Source organism: Pollachius pollachius (genome assembly GCF_949987615.1).
Source record: "Pollachius pollachius genome assembly, chromosome: 3".
NCBI lineage: Eukaryota > Metazoa > Chordata > Actinopteri > Gadiformes > Gadidae > Pollachius > Pollachius pollachius.
The window spans coordinates 31387225-31409940 of NC_136936.1; the positions used below are offsets into that span (position 1 = coordinate 31387225).

Genomic DNA, 22716 nt, shown 5'->3' on the forward strand with positions numbered 1-22716 from the left:
GGAGAAGAAATCAGGTTTTTAAGTTGAAATTGAGTAGGCCTAGCTCTTCGGTTTCAGTCCATGTTTGTGCAAATGAGGTGAATATCATTGCATCATAGAAAATAACAACACTGGTAAACATTTCAAACAATTGAATTATGACTGTCCAGTTCAGTGCTAAGTAGTCCTATTGCATTGATTCCCAGCAACACTTGCGGCCTGCATGAGCAAAAATCTATATAAAACCTTACAACTTCCTAGAATGAATGAGATAATCAAACACCCCCTACCTTTCTCATCAAGTTTCATGGGATTTTTGTTTCTGAATTTCATTGCAGAGCTTCTGAATATCAGGGCTGTATGATGTTGTTTTCAGCTTATATATGTTTTGCCTTCTTTGGATCCATAGCTAGGTGATTTTAGCAAGCTATCCACTCAGAAAATAGGCGCCAGGATAGTCTTGCAATGCACAACTCATGCTGAAAAAACATTTTTCATGCCATATACAAGCAATATATTTTTACAAATTGATGATGTATGGTTGACTTTGGCCTACAACAATCATAGGAAAAAGTATCCCATAAATGTTAATTTCGAGTTATGGCCAAAGGGCCATAAGGGCGGCGCCAAAGGGCCGCATGCAGCCCGCGTTCCGCAGGTTGCCGACCCCTAGTCTAGGTGAACTCTGAACAAGTGAGTCTTGAGTCTTTTGCCGAAGCTTGTGAGCAACTCTGTGGTCCAGACATCGGAGGGAGCTCGTTCCACCACTGCGAGCTCCCTGCCGATGTCAGGACCGCAGAGTTGCTCACCACCTCACTAGATGATGCTGTGGTCGTTCCTCCTCCACCTCACTAGATGATGCTGCCTAGTCCCCCTTAGTCACCCTGGTCTTTCTAGTCCCCCTGGTCCTCCTAGTCCCCCATGTCCTCCTAGTCCCCCTGGTTCTCCTAGTCCCCCATGTCCTCCTAGTCCCCCTGGTCCTCCTAGGCCCTCTAGTCCTCCTAGTCCCCCTGGTCCTTCTAGGACCCCTAGTCCCCCTGGTCCTCCTAGGACCCCTAGTCCTCCTAGTCCTAGAGGATGCTGTGGTCGTTCCTCCTCCACCTCACTAGAGGATGCTGTGGTCGTTCCTCCTCCACTAGATGGTGCTGTGGTCGTTCCCCCTCCACTAGATGATGCTATGATCGTTCCTCCTCCACTTCACTAGACGGTGCTGTGGTCGTTCTTCTTTGTGTCCCGGGTATCAGATCTCTGCTGCTCGGGGTTCCTCTTGGATTTTGTTGTCAATAGGGATGGGGGGGTGGGGGGCGTTGACAGCGGTCTACATATTACTCCCGTTTAACCTGGCATTTTAAGAAATAAACCGTGGATTGTGTTCTCCAGCCTCACCATTCATGCGTAATATGCGGTATGTACTTGTGTGTTTTTTGTCCTGCTGATGTGGAGCTTTACGCCAGATCTCACATTCTGACACAATGCGGAGAGTTCACTGCACGGTTGACGTTTCGATTCATTTCTTGGTGATGCGGATAGAGACGTGATGTGTCCATAGAGTAAAGCCGCCACTTTCCTCATCCTTATGGTTGCAGATTGCACGATGCTTGTTAAAGTCGACGACAAAGACGCTGGACGTTGTTCAGAATGTGGATGTAAATTCAGACTACGGAAGGAGCAGACCCCGTTGGCCCCCTCCACCCCTCCAGCCGGGAGAGGACGGCACAGAACCGACGACCCCTCCAGATGCCCGTCCTGTCTCCGGTCCCCCCCGGGACGCCGCCCCCAGAGGCGCCTCCGCCCGGACCCTCACAGCTGCCCTGACTGTGACAAGACCTTCATTTCCCTGACCCACTTGACTGTTCACCTCGCTTCTCACAGCAAGGGGAGGAAGTTCAAATGCGGGACTTGCGGCAAGTCCTTCCATCAGTCCTCCCACCTGGTGGCTCACAAAATGATCCACAGCGGGGATCGGCCCTTTAAGTGCCCGGTGTGTGGGAAGAGCTTTGGCCGGGCCTCGCACCTCAAGACCCACCAGCGGCTCCACACGGGGGAGAAGCCGTACACATGCTCCTACTGCAGCAAAGCCTTCTCTCAGAAGGCTGGGCTGATGGCGCACGTTCGCCTGCACACGGGGGAACGCCCTTACAAGTGTGACAGGTGTGGGGATGCCTTTCGCTCCCTGTCCAACCTGCTGTGCCATAGAGCGCAGGAGTCCCCCGAGCCTGCCGCGCCCCCGCCGGGGTCCATTCCCACGGCCCGGCAGCGCCACGCCCCGCTGGACCCGCCCCCCGAGGTCCTGGACCCGCCCCCCGAGGGCCTGAACTGTGGGGTCTGCTGTCGCACCTTTGTGCGCTCCTCTTATATACGGCTGTACGTGCGCCTCAAAAAGGGCCAGCGACCCTACCACTGCAAGGTGTGTAACAAAACCTTTGTCAAGATGGATACCTTTATCAGCCACTGTGATAAACACTTGAGGCATAACAAGGTCAAAGGTGGGAGCGAGGAGGTTAAAGAGAAAGTGGTCAAAGCTCCCTTGTTTGTCCCACTGTCCCGACTGCCTCCCCTGCCTCCGCCCTCCCCCAGCGGGGCCCTCTCCTCGGAGGTCACCACGCGCTCCAGATCCAGGGCCAGGGTTAAGATGGAGCCGTGACCACGTGAAGTACAGCTAATGGCTTCTCCAACCGACCACATGAGACTGAGGTCATGTTCATGTCTTGGGTCCTCATGGTAAACATAGATCATTTTTAGCTGTACCCATCAGATGAACGTCAACATGTGATTCAGAAGAACATAGCCAGATACTCTCATAAGAAGGTCCCCAAGATTTCATTTTATGTCTTCCAGCCAAGTGTCTGGAGATGCCTACTAGAACACACCTTCTTTCTTCTGCAAGTTTTTGTTATTTGTGTTTAAGAAACATAGTATTTCAAACAAATGTATTGCATTTCATTACTTCAGTACATGAATAGATTGACTGACATGCCGCCTATTATGTTAGCAATGCGGATACAGTGAAATTATTTTTAAGTTCATATTTCTAATTAGAAATAGCAGTTAACAGCACTTAACTGGCACTTTTTAACCTGACACCTAAAATCCTTGTTAAATTAAAATGGTATTTTGTACCATGAATGAATTGTTGCATGTGCTTATTTTCAATACATATTGCTGTGATTTCAATAAAAATGTAAAACAATGAATACAAGAAAAAAAACATGCATTGTTTCTTCATCCATGACCATACAACTGTCTTGAACGTCAAAGGAGTTAGAAACTAGTCTATTCTGTTTAATTTAATAAATCTAACTGTCTTCAATTTGTGTGATGAGTTAACACTTCTGCATCCTATACAATGATTGTTTGCTGATCCAACATGTACGACTGTGTAATTAAATAGAATCTGTAAGATATGGGGCAAAATGGGTTTTCTCAGAAGGTTGGCTGGCGTCTCCATTAGAGATAGGTGAGAAGCTCAGCCATCTGGGAGGAACTTGGAGTAGAGCCGCTGCTCCTCTGCTTAGAAAGGAGTCAGTTGAGATGGTTCATCTGGTAAGGATGCCCGATGGGCGCCTCCCTAGGGAGGTGCTCCAGGCACGACCAGTGGAGAGGAGACCTCGGGGATTCCCCCATTAGAGCTGGTTCATGTGGCCCGGGAAAGGGAAGTCTGGGGCCCCCTGCTGGAGCTACTGCCCCCCCGCGGCCCGGCCCGGATAAGTGGCTTTGAAGATGAGGAGGATGAGTAACACATGATGTAATTTATTCATCCCATCGCATCCCGGCAGGGTTGTCGATGTAAGGCTGTTTGTCTCTCAGCTGAAAGGTTCCGGGTTCAAAACCCCAATGTCGACACACTAGCCACCCTTGAGCAGAAGTAATAAGCAAACAGTTTTTAACTTCAGTTATCCTTTTTCTACAATTATTTGAACAGATGTAAACATTAATTCAAATGGGGCTGACATGGATTGCTTGATTAGCTAATTTCATAGCAATGCAGGTATTTTATAAAAAAAAAAGTATTATATTGTAACAGCAAAACAACACCGACCAATAAATTGTCTTTGCCCACGAATGCAAAGATATGATCTAATCACACAATTTCTATCACTTCATGTTGACAACCTTTATTGCATACAATAACAATGCAGATATCCTAACCCTAACCCTTCTTCCATCCCTCCATTAAAACAGATCAGCACAAACGGTTCTGGTTCCCAAATTCCCATCCTTAATGTTGTAATACAGAATATTTCAACTAGCTTGAGATGATGTCGACATATCTGTAGTCAATCCTAAATCGCTAGATTTCAATAATGTTATAAATCATAGTACACCCCACCAACAATATTTTCTACAAATAAGAGAGGATATCCAGCCCGTCCCTCTCTCTTTATCTAAAGACCCTTACTGTGGCTCCCCATACGGTGCTCCTGCTCCCTGCCCGCCGAGCTACGCTGACTCCCTCCTTCTTTGTGAACAGCCGGTTAGAGGACACAATATGCATTTCATGTTTTGAATTGTGAAAGACTCCCTTCTACTAACTGGGAGTGGCTCCATCTTCCACATTGGGACCTTAAGATGCCTGTTTGTGAGTGTTTGGGTGAGGTGTGTCGTCTCCGTGTTTATGGGGCACGGCCCTGGGGTTCAGACCTCCTTCCTCTTGGACTTCAGGAACGGCTGGTGGAGAACATCATGGAGACGCTTTGCCTGCAGACACACAACATCCAGGGAGCTCACATCTATCCTGCTCCTATATTGACTCATGGGAATGACGCATTGATTTTCTTTCTCCACTCACTTTCTGTGGTCCCAGTCCTGGACAGAGCACCAAGTCTTCTTTAGAAGCATTGATGATCCCTTTTACAGACTGGGCAGGGGACAGAAACATTGATTTATGACAACATAGGAACAGCAGTTCCACATTGATACAAAGCATGACTTGTTCTAGAGGAGCAGCTAGTTCAATAATACCGACAGAGAAGGCCGACAGTAGAGTGATGGAGTCCGTCTTGTTGATGGACCTCACCGTGGTCAGGCAGTCAGTCACCTACAGAGACATGGTAGAAAAGGTAGGAACAACCACAGGACTCGTACTTTGCGTCGGAATAAGCAATCAATAGTCAAGGATTTTACAGTATGAAATAATGGGAAATGATCTTTGCGGTATGAGCCTCGTTAGACCATCCTCAGATTCTGATTGTCTCTGCAGTTCAATGTGTCCGCGAGTCACTTCAAAGCCTCTCCTAAGTGTGAAAGGAGCCATCAGCACTAGGGGGAGGTTGATTTAGTTCAGTGCATTTTGGATAGAACTGTTTTGATTTCTGCTCTCTCCTCAGGCGCTGTTAAAAGACTAGCGCTCAGTGCTTCTTCATGAATTTCAACTCCCTCCCCGAGTGCTGATTAGTTCTATCTTAACAGGCTGGAGGCCAGCCAGATGGAGAGCAGAGACACAGAATGGGATCTCATGAGATCAGGAAGGTCTACTAAAACAGTACTCTCGATTAGAGACAAACTGAAGAGGACCTTCCAAACAATCTTTGTTGACACTAGTCTAGTCATATCTTATACCTTGGACAGGTAGTCTTTCTCCACATGCTCCTTGAGGAGGTCCGCTGGTTTCTTTTCGTAGGACTTGTATGTCTCCAGGTAACGCCCGGCCTCCTCTGGACTGCCACACAAGAGGCGCAAGAAGAGGATCACTGGATTTAAATCAATCAGAACTATAATATCAAATTATATACACACAGTTTATATAATTACTAGTCAATTGAAAGGGATTTTTATACATTCTCCTTGGACCTAGAGATTTCTCCCTTCCTCTCTCTAATTGAAAGGTGATAAGATAGTTTGCATTTTGCAATTCCACTGTAGCCACAAAGTATGATAATAAGGCAAATCGACTGACTTCTTTGTTGTATAGATACCAGAGATTTTCACTTCCCCCATTGTGTATTTAAAATGAACTTGGTCTCTCCCATCCACACTCACTCAGGAAGAGATCTCCTGCATGGCAACATTGAGCACCAGGCCATGTAACCTTATACTTCAACTCACCACCTGTGCTCCCTCTGTCTGGAGGAGCCCATTGAAAGCCAGATGGCGTGGGGCAGCGGGTTGCTAGGTGGCGTGTTGTAGCATGCACATTGATACAGAGTGCTTGCATGCTTAGCATGGGTGGCCCCAGTGGGAACCCATCCCCTAACCCTGGCAGTGTATTTAAAAGTAAACGCATGCTACACTTCTCCCATGCTCATGCATATTTTAACTAGGATTTCCCAACAAAGAGTATTTTGCAGACTTTGCTTACCTCCATGACAGGATGAGGGTGCAGTCAGCCAGGATGCACATGCGAGCCAGCTCCTTCAGTGAATGAGGATCCTTCTGCAATAAAAGAATAAAATGATCTGATCTCCATATTACACATTTGTTATTTTTGTCGAAAACAATATCAACAATGTTCTCTCCTTTTTGATTGGAGCCCCATCCCACCCTACTATCTACTTTTCTGACGGACAATAACGTTTTCTAACTTCATCTACTAGAAGGATCAATCCTCTCCCTTTGAGGGTAAACTGTGTTAAATTTGCCTCTACGGGGGCCAACATGACTTCAACAATCGTACGACTTGATTGCAATTTGTTTTTTTACTTACCACATCGACTTGAACGAGCAACACTCGTAGAGTAAAGGTCTGTCCAAGCAGTTTGAGGCGGTCGTGAATATAATCTGGGTTGAGACTATGGTACCGCAAACTAAATCCAAAGGTCATCCCAACCAGTCATGTAAATAAGACAAGAGAAGCAAACTGTGAGTATAGCAAAATGTGCGGCCACACACACACACACACACACACACACACACACAGTGTGAGACCTCAGGAAAAGAGCACATGTCGTCTGTCCCAGCACATAATCGGGGGTAATTTCTCCAAACTCCCAAGGCACACTCCTGACGAACTTCAGAATTGGGTTTCCCCTCTGTGATAAGACATGGGAAAAAACATTTGGGCCATCAATACATTTCGAATCATGCCATTAAGAACACGAGCTAAGTTAGCTTAGCAAGTCCGGGGTGAATATCACAGGGAAGAGGGAGCATGTCCATGGTCTATAGCTTACCTGCCGGGGACTGACAATAATACTACCACCAGATCCCACTGGTTTAGGAGCCATCACTGAAACTGTCTCTGTCCTCTGGTCGGCTCCCTGGGGTTGATCAGTCCCAGTCAAGTCCATGTGCTCACTTGGTATATTGTTGTCCACACCAAGAATGCTTTGATGGAGTTCATGCTGCAGGGCTGTACGGTCCACAGCGGTGGAGGGTGCTAATTCAAGGCTGTTCAGCATCGCAGTACTTTCATCCTTGTTTGTACTGGACACGTCGGTCTGGCCCTCTGCAGGGCGGGCAGGGTCCGCTGAAGAGGAGGAGACGCCGGCCGCTCCCTGGGTGGAGCTCTGAGACGGAGGCTTGATCTAAAGTGGAATACATAACATACATGAGATAAAGCACTTGTATTCTGGAATGTAGGATCATGGAAACAAGAGTTAAGTATTTCTCTTGAGTTGTTCCAGTGTTTACTTGTGAGCCGGTGTTCTGCCAATCTGTGCTACCTATCAAATCGTCCTACCTAGTGGCTCTGCGCATGCCGACAATATTGATCCGTAGTGTGAAATAAACATAATTTACCCCATATTCTTACAGTGTATATGGAGTGAGTAGTGGTGTTATATTCTGTAGTGAGAGCATCGTTTGATAGAGGCAATTGGTCTACAGATCAAATACGCTACCAAACAAAAAAGGTTGCATGATTCGATAGACCCTGTGTTCTGCCAATGTATGCATGTATTTTATACCATTCGATTCGATAGGGAGCAGAGATTGGCACCACCGGGTTGGAGGAGCGGTAGTACTGACCGGTGCAGAGTCCTCCAGGTGGAGAGTCAACCTTCGCCTCTCCATCCTACTGAGATCAATGCTACAGGATGAGACGTGAGATTCCTTGACCAGTCCGATACAGGGTCGACTGAGTCCGCGCAGTTTGAACAAACCAGTTAAAAAAAAACAGCCAGACTCTTGAGACGGTCGCCGAGAAGTCGATGTCGATAAAAAAGAGCCCAAACTAGTCGAAGTGGATTGTCAAAACCCAGAGAATGATTATTTTAATAATGAATTGATGATATATTTCTGTGTTTGTTTTGTCTAGAAGTAAGTTAAACCAATTGGTTATCTCCTCAAATTGTAGGCCTCCAGAAATATATGAACTGTTTGGGGTAAACAAATTATTAGGGTAATTCATTTAAGTATGAATTCTAAATTCTAACGTTGACATATCTGTCGTGAAGGCCAACTGGCCCAATAAGCCACATAGAAATGGACATGAGTGCACTTCTCGGAAAGAAAAATTGTGTTGCTCCGCAGGCTTCTCGCCGTGTTTTCCCGCGTCACTATTTCTGACGTCATGACTATACGGAAGCCTTATGGGTCCGTGCTATTAAGCAATCTTAATAATAATAATCATATATAATACAAAAAATATTAATCCAACTATGCAAACTGGACCTTGAATACGTATGGCTCTTACAGGTACATCTATCAAATGTTCACGTCCATATCATCCTATACGTTTTTATTGTGTAACTTTAGTAATATGACTTTGATGTGAAGATCACAGAAGTAGCCGCCTGCCATTTCCTTCCTATTTACAACCTCGTTAATCAAAGTAGCATAGCAGTCTTCTGGTTCAAGTGTCGAAGTTTGCTTGTGTTTTTTTGCTTTAAAAATCCTAATTTAAGCAAGTAACTAATGAGTTGAGGTTGTGTTTCTGTGGAGTTACCAAGGAGACGCTGACGCCATATTCAAACCGCGCCATGGTGCATTCTGGGAGACACACTACTGTCATGGTGGATCTGGTGGTGTGCTAACGTTAACGATTAGCATACACAACGGTTTTCTGGATTTGTGGTAGTCCCACTTCCTCTCGGACGGCAGTAACTCGGCGTAACCTGGGTAAGTTTACAATGAGAATCTCTCCGTGTCTGACCATGTGTCGGGTGTATGTTGAGACTGCGGGATCGGCCGTAATACGGTAAGAGCCCTGCGGATCAGCCACCTAGTCGGTGGGCTAGCCGCCTATCCGCGGCGTGTATCCGCGCGTGCCTCGCTTTGTTAACCCGCTTCACGAGCGGCTCACATTTAAACCAACTATTGAATGGGCAGCAATCTCGCCTCTACAATGGCGAATCCATAAGCCATCACCAAGGGTATTTAACGCTACCTTTTGTGGCCGGCGGTGTAACGTAGGCTGGACATCAAGGGACGGTGAAGTGTTTTATAGTTCACAGGCCTAGCTCAGGTCCTCAGCCAACGTGTTAGCCGCTACATGGTTAGCTGTTACAGTTAACTGTTACATGGTTAGCCGCTACATAGTTAGCCGTCGCGTTAACATCTGTCCTCTGTGTGCTCATGTCGATGGTGTGTTTGTAGGTCAGGATAGCTGTATGTGTTCCGTAACATAACAGTGTTTGTGAAATGCAGAATGCGTCAGATTGTTGTGCCGTTACAACAAGAGCTAGTAAATGCTATCGGCCGCCGTGTGGCTATCCGTCCAGGTGCTCCGTAACCGGAGGAGACCGGATAAGCTCTCTGTTCAGTAACGTTAAGGACCAAATGGACCTGGCGGAATGGATGGATTCGCTGTTTTGTTTCCGATGTTTTGTGTGTCATGATGTCCGGTATTTCCCGGCTCCGGCTCACGTTATGTTTTTGTTTCGCAAATAATTAAAGTTCCAGTGAAAACCCTCTCAAACTCTTTAAAGTATCGTAAGAGAAAGGTGCCCATATTATTGTTAAAACTACTGTTATATAATTTGAGGTGCCAACCGTTTTTCCATTGATCTCGTGTATTTGAAACTATTTTCTGGATACCTTATATTTGGTCCAAGGCCAACCGATGAGTGTAGATTTGGTCGCAAACTGGCCTCGATGCCCAACGACCTGACCAAACCGTGTGCATTTTTAGTGAAGCACAAAAATGTGCTGTTGATCAATGTACATTGACAACTACTCGTTTAGTTTTACATGTTTTTTTCATGGTTTAGGCTAAAATCCAATGTTTGATACGAACATTTAAACTGCTCTTGTGTCAATGAAAATGCTTATTATCATGAAACCCTTTTAATTGGGAAGAAGACACAATATTTCTTGTAACAAGGATAATTGAGGCAAAGGCCTTTTTTTTAAATGAACTATTAGAAAAGTTAACAAGGTTATATTATATGTATAATTAGTATTACTATTACATGAATCAAATGAAACAAAGCAGCAGGACAGACCTGTTTTCGCTGCAGGCAAACTAATGAAGTGTAGACCTGTGTGAAATAAGTACGTCTCAACAGCACATATCTTGGTGTATAACTGGTGATTCATGGATTGCTTGGTGACACTATTTAGATGTTTTTGTTGAACGGTATCCACAACAGTTCCCACTTTGATCAAACATAAATCTATCCCAGATTGTAATTGCAATGGTCAGACAAATTCCCTCTTGTCTAGTTGAAGGTTTGGACTACTATGAGTTTGTTCACTCAGTAATTGTTGGTAATGACTAGCTATGTGACGATACAAGAAATGTATTAGTAAATACCATTAAAACTGAAGTTCAATGGTTCTTGATACCACTGTATAAATAAAAAAACTAAAACTAAATCCCACCTACTTCAACAAATAGTCCTTTATTAAAAAACATTAGAAAACACTTTTTTGGTAATGTGAACGAGTGCTTTCCCTCTCTGATGTATATTGAAGCATACCCACTCCGATGGTTTTAACTTGAAAAGGTACTCGCTAGTACCAACATAATTTGGTCGGTATTTAAATTTTATTTTTAAAGAACAGAATTCGGATCCCTAAATTCCATCCCTAAATTGGACTGTATGATACAGGTTATACTCAGTTACATAGACTGTATACTACAGGTTAAAGTGACTTAACATAGACTGTGGATATTACAGGTTAAAGTGACTTAACCCATTTGTACCGGCTGCTGTGCGGCGCAACATTGTATCTAGTAGATACAATGTTGCTCCGCGCAGCCGGTACAAATGGGTAAATGGTAAATAGGCATTGATGCGCAATCCGGTCTTAAAGGTAAACACGCACAGATGCGTGATCCGGTCTGAATGGGTTAACATAGACTGTGTTCTACAGGTTAAAGTGACTTAACATAGACTGTATACTACAGGTTAAACTGACTTAACATAGACTGTGTATAATACAGGTTAAACTGACTTAACAGACTATGTAATACAGGTTAAACTGACTTAACATAGACTGTATATAATACAGGTCCAACTGACTTAACATAGACTGAATATTAAAATTCAGATTGTTGTTTCAGAGGGAACCAGCAGAGCGCAGCTCTCCAGTCAATTGGCTCCAAGCATCTGGCATAATGGAATGTGCAGTGGACATTCCCTCAGGTGAGTGAGCCCTGCAGCTGATACACTCTGTCTCACACCACAATCCGTCATCGAGGGGGGCCTGTGCAACCTGGCTCCGAAATGTGTCTGCTTTATCACTTAATGAAACATTAGAAAAGTGAATTGCATGTAGGGATGTTGACTGATGACCGTTTGACCGATGGTTGACCGTATCCACGTTAACCGATCAATCTTGTCACTTGTCGGTTAAAACATTTTTTGGCTTCAATGTGGACTGTGGAGTGTGTGTTGGTTTCACTTCACAAAAAAAGATGATCAGATGAAGTGACTTATTGGAAGTTGGACGGACACCGCGTCTCTAGCACGCTGTTAAATTTCTGCTCAAGTCTTAATTATTCCCGCATGTGAGCGGCGGAGAATATGATCTCTAAATTATTATGGACAGTAGACTAAACGCTATAAGACTACAGTTAGCCATCTCATTCCAAGATATTTTTGTGTGAAGTGAAAAAAATTATCCCTCACACTAAATTTTTCCATCTCCTCAAAACTAAACAAGCGGCGTCTCTTCGGAGCTGTCTTTTTCTTAAATGAGCCGCGGCAATGTTTCAAATGAGCTCCTAACTCTGCCCTCTTCCGATTGGCCCCGCTCTCTACACACGTTCAACTTGCAGTAAGCAAGCATGCCTCGTGTTTCAATTCAAACGCAGGTCGTGCCGCGGTTAGAGCCACTGACTCTCACTTGGAGTGTGTCTGTGAGTCGGAGGCAGAATGGGAGGGAGATAAGCAGAGTTACGAAATAGCAGACGGCTGGTGCGGCTCGAAATGGCTGTTATTTCAAATTGCACATTTTAATCTGATCAGTTAACCGGTTAATGAGGTCAAGAATTTTTTACATTTTCGCCATTCCTAATTGCATGTAGATATCCCATCTCAAAGCGCTTTACATAGTGATTGTGTGAGACCTCTATCAATGCCAGCTATTTCTAGCTCGCGGCCATCCAAAACATATTTAGATGCATAGTCTTACAAAAACGATGATAAACATTATATTGTAACTATGTAATACAGGGGTGTTGAATGCACAGTTGTTAGGAACCGATCCGGCTAAGATTAGATTTTCAGGGTGTCAATTCTTCTTGCATCTGTTATTAAGGAAATTCCCTTTCATGACTGTAAAAGTGACATTTAGGAGCATGTGTGAGGATCTCCACACGTCCACACAAACCGCCCAGGCAGAGCTCCACACATCCACACACAGCGCCTAGATAGAGCTCCACACGTCCACATACCGCCCAGACAGTGCTCCACACATCCACATACTGGGGTTGACACTAGGGATGCACCGATTGTGCAATTCTGGGCCGATACCGATGTTTAAAATGACAATTTGGCAAATAGCCGATGCCGATACCAATGTTTTTTTGTTATTTATTCCCCCTTTTGTGCCAGGGGAACAAACCCTAACCCCCCACGCACGCACCTCGTATACACGCACACACAATGACACAGAGAGAGGCTTTTATGATTTGTAAGAAATCTGTTTATTTCAACAATTGCGCCATCAACATTCAGCATCAAAATTATTTCAACGTGGGCTTAGGCAGATAGGCCTACATGCGCCGAAAACAGATCGCTATTTATTTTACTGAACACAGCCTGCATGACGGTGAACTAGACACGTCTTTAGCATACGGAAACTATGTCCAAAAAAATAACTTCACACGGTGTGTCTTTTTACAATTTATTTGTTACCAGCATTCGTAGTGTTGATCAGCTGAGAAATAGTCCTCTAAAGACGTTGACGTCGCTTAGCAACCGAGGACGCTGGGGTTGACCGGGCTACTTAGGGAGCGATACGACAGAAAAAAAAAATCCACTTTCCTTGACAGCGGTCATTATATGCTTAGCAACGGTGACAACGGTGACAAAAGATTATTCACCACCGGAAGTTGTGAAGGCCCATGCAAGTGAACGGAGCGTTCAACAGCATTGAGAATAGCCGTGTAAATAATAACGATAGTCACATTCATTATTAGATTTTCTACGTGACTTCGACTATTCGACGATCGCTGCCCATCCCTACTATACAACTGCCTACTCAATGAGAAGAGTTCAGTATTTGCATAGCCCAACCAAACAACAAACTGCATATCGCTGATCTTTCTCAGAGACGTGAAATACCCCCACACGACCGACATTTTCTTTCACTTTTATTTGTAAACAAACCAAACGTGCGCACGGCTGCACAGCGGCTGTTATGGGTGGTATTATTAGTAGCCTACCACCTGTTGCATCTTCTCTGAAACTGCAAGTCAGACCGCAAATAACCAACAACATTTAGCCAGTGCAAAATTGATATGACAACAGATAAACATCGGCCACTGCCATCTGTGAATGTCAACAACGCGAATATCGGCCGTTACCGATGTTCGTCCGATACATCGGTGCATCCCTAGTTGATACTCAGGTTTCAAAAGCATTTGCCCATCGGGCAAGTACAGATCATGTTCGACTTGCCTGAATGTTATGTTCATTTGCCCAAATTAAAATCAGAATTGTCAACGGGCCTCTTTTTGCCAGGCACCTGGGCCCTGTTTCCCGAAAGCATCGTTAGCCTAAGTGGATCGTGAAGTGCGTCGTACAAGCATCGTACAGTTTTCACACCATTTCCGGAAAGCATCATTGGTAACGAACGTCATGAAAACGCTCGTAGCTAACGAGGATTCCAGGGGTATTCGTAGGATGCTAAGAGCATCGTTAACCTACTATAGCCTCAGGGGCGTCACCAGCGGACATTCCGTGTATTGGATGTTTTATTAAAACACATCCAATACCACGGAATGCCCAGCTGGCGCAATTTTGCCACCAAAATCAGTGTTTACTATCGATATATTACTCATAGACTACTGTTAGATTTAAACAGCAAAGATAGAGACATGTTAGAAGTCAACAACAACATAATTTATTGCAGCAATTTAAAATTCCACAAATACATGCGAAGCCGAAATGTACCAATCAAACGCCACGTCACAAGGCATATAATAAAATCAAACGATTCCATTGCTCTTGTGTGGGAGGTCGCTTTCGAGCTGCACTTGCTGTCTCTCAGATTTTTATTCAACCATCGTGGTTAAAAGGTCCTCATATTGATCAATGGCAGAAAACATAGGCTAATGTAGACAGGAATCAAGCTGAGACCAGCGGGTGTTGGATAATTTCTGCAGGCGTTTTTTGTTGCGATTGTTTGCATTAAGCACTGTGGGCGCTTCGGTGAGGCTGTGATGATGTTCATTATTTATTGGACCGTGTCTAGACAGCAACGAACATCCCTGACCATAGTTAATTGCGTTTGTCAACACTCAGACGTGAACTCATTATTGCATGCAGGTGTCTTCATTCATAAAAAAATTAAAACATTCGGGAGTTTGCAATAATACAAATTATTTTAAAGAGGTCTAGACTCCAAGCGCAGCCCCGCCTTCTCCAGTGAACAAAGAAAGCCTGCGCCTTGACGAACGGGGGATTTGACCCCCTCGGTTTTACACAGGAAACTTGAGATAAGGTGAAATCGCCGGGCGTGCCAAGCTGCGACCGAACCGGCTTGGCAGTGTAAAAAGACCTAGGCTATAGCCTACATCATCCTGCCCAACAATATGGGCAGGATCTAGACCAGCGTTTCTCAACTGGTGGGTCGCGACCCAAAAGTGGGTTGCGGACTCATTTTGAATGGGTCGCGGAGTGTAGGAGAAAAAATAAAATAGCTAAAAATATTACCAGTGATTAGGCCATCTGATTAGAGATGAGATTTTAGGTTATTTTTAGTGAGCCGGATAATTTGGATCAGCTCACCAACAAGAGCCGGCTCTTTCGGCTCCCAAACGGCTCTTCAAATGACCACTTATACCTTTTTATAATTCAGCCAAATGTAGCCCGTTTTGACTTATGATTCCTATGTGTCGGCCTATATATCACTTTAATTACTAAGTTCAGCACTACCTATCTCTGCGAAAGTGGCTTCTCAACTTTGGTCCAGCTCAAGTCCAAGCAGAGGAACAGGTTGGACGCTGAACATGATCTGAGAGTAGCTCTGTCAACCATCACCCCAGACTTTGAAACAAAGCACAGGAGACAGGAAAAAAGCACATCCCCAACTATCTGAAAAGCTTCACTGAACACTTGTTGACTAAAAACAATCCGTTTACTAAGCCAACTTGAAGATTATATTTGTGATTACAATTGTGTATGTGTGATTGTTTTAGAGAAATAAATTTGCTAGGTTTTAATAAAAATGGGTCGCGACATAATGACCATGAAAAATGTGGGTCCCAAGGCCAGATCAGTTGAGAACCACTGATCTAGACCAAGCTCTCCTAATCGGGTCACCAATAGCCGTGTGCCAATGCCTAGCCTCTGTGGTTGAATGATAATGAATGAATGGAATGTTGCATTTTTTAATGTCTACAAACATTCTAGACTAGAGAGTGCACGCCAATCAATGAAACCGGAATAAGATAAAGTCGTCTCTCTTTGCTGCGCAAAGCGTGTTTCAGAAATCAGCACATTAAGATAAATGTAGTTGTGACACAAGCTATTTTAGATTTTTCTAATATGGAATTATTTCAGGGGGGAAATTGCCGGGAAAAAAATTACGCACAGGGCATTCAGGATGAGGACTGATCTCGGCCTCACGCCTAATCAATTGTGTTTTAATATCTTGGCAGTCGATGGAACTGCCCCTGCCTACCTCCAAGCATTAGTAAAGCCACACACCCCAGCTCGATCCCTCCGCTCAACTACCTCAGCTGGACGTCTGGTACCGCCATCGCTAAGAGCAAGCAAAGGTCGATCGGCAAAGTCACAACTTTTCTCTGTTTTGGGACCTCAGTGGTGGAACGAGCTCCCTACCGATGTCAGGACCGCAGAATCGCTCACCAGCTTTCGCAAAAGACTCAAAACTCACCTGTTCAGAGTTCATCTTGACTCTGCATAGAAACCAATGCACAGCCACCATTGAATGTTGTACGTCCTGGCACTTTTACATTGCACTTATTCAAGGTACTTAATTGTGTAGCATCTACAGTAGCTGCTATCGCTGCTTTACACGGGGAATGGGTTAGCCTAGCGATTGTAATACTTGCACTTGGTTCTATGAACGTCTTTACTGTACCGACAGCGATATATTGTTTCACTTCTTATGACAAATGTACTTATTGTAACAAATGCACTTATTTTAAGTCGCTTTGGATAAAAGCGTCTGCTTAATGCCCTAAATGTAAATGTAAATGATCTTTAGCATTCATTTTATTGCAGTCTATTCTTATCGTATGCTACTTTGCTGTTGGCCTTGATGGGGAGATATTTTAACGCTTTTTAGCCCCATTTTCCTGCGACATTCCTCCGTCTCCCCCTCCTACGTAGCCCATTTCAGCACTGTCAGTAGACAGTTACAATCCTACGAACGTTGTGAGTGCAGTGAAAGCACATTCATGTTAAGAGGAGTTTCGGGAAACGCTCCAAAGAAATTTACGATGGTTCGCAAGATCCATCGTGAGAATGATCGTACGAGCGTGGATCCATCGTTATCGGGAAACGGGGCCCTTGCCTTGTTTAGGGGAGCTCATGAAACTCATCCTCAGACTGAACAATAACAAACTTCTTCTTTGTTTACTTATTGACCGAATGGTCACATCGTGCCATGAAGTGATTTCAGTCCACTGTTGCAACCTATTAAAGCTATTGCCCAGTTATATGTAGACATTAGGGTGGAGCTTAAACTAATACATTTTTTTTCCTTTTTTTTTTTTAAGTCTTACCCCCCTTATCTGTGCGGCATAATAAAAAAACACCCTATGCAAAGTTTGAACAATAAATTCTTATGTTTAGGAGTAGCTCAAGTGCCTCAAAGATTACGAAATTTATAAAAATGCAACGAATTACACAACTTTTAGGAGTATTTCTACAAATTTATTTTAAACAACACTATTTATTTTGAACACAGTAATAGTGAATTCTTGTTCAGTTTCTGACAACTAATATCAGTGTCCAGCAAACTCTAGATTTAATGTTTTCATGGCAGCCCGGGCAGAGTCTGTTTCCTGCTATCAGGATACAATCTGCGATGGTCCTCAACAACTTGCAGCAGGAATTGCAGCTGCGTTTCATCACAGGTTAGTAATCCACTGTACTCCTGAATGAGTGCCACTCCACGTTCAGCTTGGTCATTGACAACATTAAGAGACTTGACTGCTTCTGTAGCCTGCTTGTAATCATCTCTGTCCTGCCACAAGTCCGGATCAACCGCGAGAAATCCATCTGGAAGTTCCATGATTCTGATCAGTTTCATTGACTTTGCTGTGACAAAGTCTTCTAAGTTCTTGTCATTGAATGAATCCAGATGAACAGTGATTGGCTTGGAATGATCGTGCTCTTGGTTTTCTTCATTCTGCATGGCACTAACCATCCGTCTCTTGGTTGACGAACTGACCCGACTGTCGAAGAAAGCCAAGCCAACAAGTTCCTGTGACAAGTACCATAAGTGTTTGGAAAACTTGCGTGATGTTGACTTTGAAATGGCTGAATGGATTGATGAGTATTCAAGCAGTGACTTAAGTAGCAGCAGGTCATTGGAAGGAGCACCTGATGCCTGAGGAGCAGAGATCCAGGCTTTCAGGTAGACACGTACTGCGAACACACACACATCAGGTAACCCTCTCTCTTCTGCGGGAGTCAGTTTGAACTGAGCCTTGAACATCCAGATCTTGAGACTGTATAGAACTTTGGACATCCAACGGGCGTGGTGTATTGCACCAGGTGACATGAATCGCACTCCTCGTGCAGCAGCAGCACCGAGAAACACAACCACGAGTTCCAAGAATTCCATCTCTTGGTAGACTCTGTTCAAGATGCTTGTTGGCGTAATCAATGGTGCTTTGCTTAATGTCTTCCACAAGACCTGCCACATCATCGGCTGCAACCCCCGGTTCATTCAATAAATTCCCAGTATTCCTGGAACCGTTTGAAGAGTGGAACCCCGGGAGAAGATGTGGCTCCCAAACATACTTGGAACACTGCACCAATTATCAGTTCCATAATGTGGTGCCTACAAGCCAGTGACAAGAGCTCTTTCTTAAGCTTCTGCTCTAGAAGGACACAGGTACCAGCAATCCGACCAGTGTTTGAGCTGGTGGTGTCAAAGCACATAGCTCGGATGCTGTCTGCTAAGCCCCAGTCTTGAATGGCTCCGAAGACAGCAGCAGCCTGAGCCTCGCCTGTTCCGGATGGAAGCTTGGCAACTGTAAGTAGCTGAGAAATTCCTTTCCCTGAAACCAATACTGGCAGACGATCAACCTTCTTTTTTCCAATTAGATCCGGAATCAGTTTGCCATCCCAATGAACAACAAGGGGAACGTTACCCTGAAACTTGGCCTTTATGTTTGCAGCTCTCTGGCCTCTGTGTTGTACTCTGTTTCGGCGAATTGAGTCTCTGTTTAGAGCAAGTTCATCAATGTTCTGCCCCAAGCTTTTGGCAGTTTGTGCTATGATAAAAGCAGCCTTGCGGTCTGACACTTTTGTGCGATCTAGAGCAGCTGCGAGTGATGGAGTAATGACAGTTTTTCGCCCCCTCTTTCTTTTTGGTGTATGCATTGTGATGTCCATCTCTTCACCATATGATGATATATACTTAGAACAAGTTATGAACAACCATACTCACTGATAGAGCTTCTCCAAGGATTGGACAAACATCTCTGTGATGGAGTAAAGAAACGAGGAAAAAAAAAAAAAAAAGGCGGCTGCAGCTTTTGGGTATGAGAAACTTCACGCTCATTGAGCTACCTCTAAATATTGTTCAATTGTGCTCATATTTTGCCTGATTTATTTTTTATATATAGGAACAAAATGAGAGGGTAAGAAGATCATATTTCAAGAGTTCATAAATAAGCTCCACCCTAGTAGACATGCATGCTTTTATCTGGATTTTATGCAAATTTGCATAACTAAATGTCCAAGGTAGTAGCAAAGATATGTATTTTTTAACTTTCGTGTTTCTTGTAGGTCTAACTGAATAATCACAATCGCGTTTATAGTAGTGTTGTCACGAATACTGAATTTTCTAACTTCGATACTATACCTGGAAAAGTATTGATATTCTATACCATTTTCAACACCAAGGGAAAACAAAGTAAATAGTGTATATCTCCAAAACTGCAAGGGCTTTAATGTGTCATCTTGGTGCCAATAAAAAGATTGTTGTGCAAGTGAAGTATTCAATGTGGATACTACTTAGTTAAAGTGAATAAAGCTGGAACACAGCATAAGTGGAAGATTACATTTCCACCTGAAATAATTATCAGTTGGTCATTATCAGATTGTAACACTGTCATACTATGAGACACAAACAGGTATATAGCTTACCATTTTGACACTTGACACCTCTAGTTAAAGTTCAGGGCAAATACAATCGAATGACACAAAGCCAAACACTCGCAAATACACATATGACCACTAGATTGCGCTGAAGAACATATGTTCTGATTGAAGGCATTTACCTTTTTCCTAAGAAACCTTCTCTTAGCCATTAATTGTAAACACCGTGTTTAGTTGCAAAATTTGGCCCAGACACTGGATTATCTGTTTATGGTGATTTTATGAGATCAGTTTCAACTTTGTGGACAAAAATCACAAAGGTTAAACTTCCTTTTTGGTTGTTAAAAGCATTGTTTGTAATAACGCTGTTTAAAAGAACGGCGTTAGGTAACGCAGTTATTTTTTCAGTAACGGGGTAATCTAACTAATTACTGTTTCCGTCGTTACAACGCTGTTACCGTACGTTAAATGCGGTGCATTACTATGAATTGATTGCATAAAGTGCGTAATCCGAATGCATCCCTGGCTTCAGACACAAACTGCTAGTGAGGAGACCGGGTGGGTTGACAACGAGATAAGCGATTATGATTGGCTAAGGCTGAGTCATGTTTCATGGTAGCCAATCGGAGCCAGTGTTTTTACACACAAGCCAGTGGCCTGTACTATAAACCTTGATTAGTGGGTTAGCGAGGTATGTTGCGCTCAAAGCCTGGGTTAGTGGGGACACGAAAGTCAATCTCTTTTAGCGTCGCTGTATCACCATGGTGACTTATGCTCTCAACCAAACCTGGTCGGGAGCAGGTTTTCAGCTAAGTCACACCAAACAGATTAGATGAAGTAACAGAAATGGCGAGTCCAGAGCAATCCGATGAAAAGTTGGCATTTTCTGTAGTATTCGGCAGATGTTCCACAGCTTTTGCAACTAAGCAAATTAAAATTCAGTTGGAAGTATATCAGGGCCTTCACTGGGCAGTTCAACCATTTAACACATTAAGGCCAAGTGAAAACTGCTCAGAAAAATTCAAATTCCCTGACATATAGCAACTTTCTTTTTTTACAGTAACGCAAATAGTTACTTTCCCTGGTAACTACACAGTAAATTTTGAAGTGTTAAAATAACACTAAAAGAGTTAAATTTAACACCATTTCCGAGTGTATTTGGTCCTACTCTGAATTGGAGTTAAATGAACTCTTTTCAAAGTGTTACAATTTTAGAGTTAAATTAACTCCAAATAGTTAAAAATTAACACTCGTATACACTGTATAGTGTTATCTAAATTTAACACTGAACACTGAACAACTCTCTAGAGGGTTAATATTATTCCCAGCAGTGTTCATAAATAACTCTTGTGATAACGAATCAACTCTGATGGTGTTAATTTGAATGCTGATTGACACTGCATTGAGTTATTTGAAGGTAACACTGGCCATTAAAATAACTCTGGCTAGTGTTGATGTTACACACTTCTGTGTTGAAAAGCTACTCTATTGCAGTGAAAAGGTAGCTCTGGCTAGTGTTGATGTTACACACTACTGTGTTGAAAAGTGACTCTTTTGCAGTGAAAAGGTAGCTCTGGCTAGTGTTGTTACACACTACTGTGTTGAAAAGTTACTCTATTGCAGTGAAAAGGTAGCTCTGGCTAGTGTTGATGTTACACACTACTGTGTTGAAAAGTTACTCTTGTGCAGTTAAAAAACAGTAAAATAATAACACTGAAGTATCATTAAAACTTCTGAATGTTCTAAAAAGCAGAATATTTAAAAAATGACAAGTTATCAGAAAATAATGCAGTTCAACTTGTTTATTTTAGTGCAAACTGTCAGGCGGACAGGCTTGAATGTCAAGGCAGAAAGAGACAATTTATTCAATCATTGAGGGCTACATAAAATGGCAGTATGGGATTATGTACTTTGAGCAATCTATATTTCCATAACACATTTGAACATCAAATGGTTTGAAGTAACACAACTCATCAATGTGCAACACTTTTCGAACATTTTCTGGATGCAGTCTGATCTTAAAGGCATGGTAATGATGCTCAAAACAAACAGTTTCCATCAGTTTTCCACAGAGTAATACATTTTCATCCTTCACAGCAATAGACTCTATCTTACAAAACACAGGCATCTCAAATGCTACCTCAGTACAGATAATGAAGTCACTGCGGTACTCGGTACCATGGTATTTAATCCATTTGGCAGAAGAAATACTGGATAACAATTCAGCTCCAAATTTGGAAGCAATGTCTGGGCAATTTTTGAGCTCACTTAGTGGAAGCATTTTTCCAGGGCCTAAAGTTAGTCTTTCCTTGGTCTCGATAGAATGCCATACAACTCTGGTGCTTTTTGGCTAATGTTTGTGTAATGTTTTTAAAGTTTTTTAATTGTTTCTTAAAGAAATTATGTTTAGCTTCATAACGCATGCACCACATGTGCAGAATTGGGCCAATGGTCCTTATAATACGAGGGTAATGAATCATGAAATGATGCTTTGGTAAGAGATTGAGCTGAGGAAATAACTGCTTGAAGAGTTGATGATGATCAATGATTACGTGTTTGAGGTATATGGTCATGCCCTCTGAGAGGACAGGTGAAAAAACAATGTTAACAATCTGTAGAAGCAAAAGTAGAAGACGCCAATAACCATCACCTGTCTGAAATAAATCACCAAAAAGCAACGGCATGTTGCGCAATATAAACCAGGATTGTATAGCATTCAGTCACAAATCATTACTTCCATCAAGCATTTTTACTCTAGGTGGTCGATTTTGCTGTTGATTATAACCATAGTCAAAAGCATGGATTCTACCTGCCAGTTGTTCGGCATTCAGGAAGTAGCCCTGAATGTACTGTAAAACAAGTTTGACCTCAAACTGAGCAACCCCTTCCAAGATATCATGCATTATATCTACAGAAAAGTTGTTTGATGTGTTAAAATACT

General features: G+C 43.3%; 3 protein-coding genes across 3 annotated transcripts in view; 2 read left to right on the forward strand and 1 right to left on the reverse strand.

The window, feature by feature from the left end:
* The first annotated feature begins 1273 nt into the window (after window positions 1–1273).
* Window positions 1274–3055, forward strand: LOC307073331 (uncharacterized protein). The gene is made up of 2 exons (XM_079733081.1): window positions 1274–1384; window positions 1566–3055. The coding sequence occupies exon 2, from the start codon at window positions 1574–1576 to the stop codon at window positions 2621–2623; it is 1050 nt and encodes a 349-aa protein (XP_079589207.1). The 5' UTR covers window positions 1274–1384; window positions 1566–1573; the 3' UTR covers window positions 2624–3055.
* A 716-nt stretch (window positions 3056–3771) lies between these two features.
* ercc1 (excision repair cross-complementation group 1) lies at window positions 3772–8382 on the reverse strand. Its single transcript, XM_079731216.1, has 9 exons — window positions 7885–8382; window positions 7089–7442; window positions 6844–6947; window positions 6623–6722; window positions 6278–6351; window positions 5539–5638; window positions 4946–5017; window positions 4769–4837; window positions 3772–4677 (listed from the first exon to the last, which is right to left on the reverse strand). The coding sequence occupies exons 1-9, from the start codon at window positions 7927–7929 to the stop codon at window positions 4615–4617; spliced, it is 981 nt and encodes a 326-aa protein (XP_079587342.1). The 5' UTR covers window positions 7930–8382; the 3' UTR covers window positions 3772–4614.
* A 480-nt stretch (window positions 8383–8862) lies between these two features.
* sona (SON DNA and RNA binding protein a) overlaps window positions 8863–22716 on the forward strand; it is a 35339-nt gene continuing 21485 nt past the window's right edge. The window contains exons 1-2 of the mRNA XM_079731292.1: window positions 8863–8976; window positions 11366–11447. Coding sequence (XP_079587418.1) covers window positions 11420–11447 — 28 coding nt within the window. The 5' untranslated portion in view covers window positions 8863–8976; window positions 11366–11419. The remainder of the gene's footprint in view (window positions 8977–11365; window positions 11448–22716) is intronic.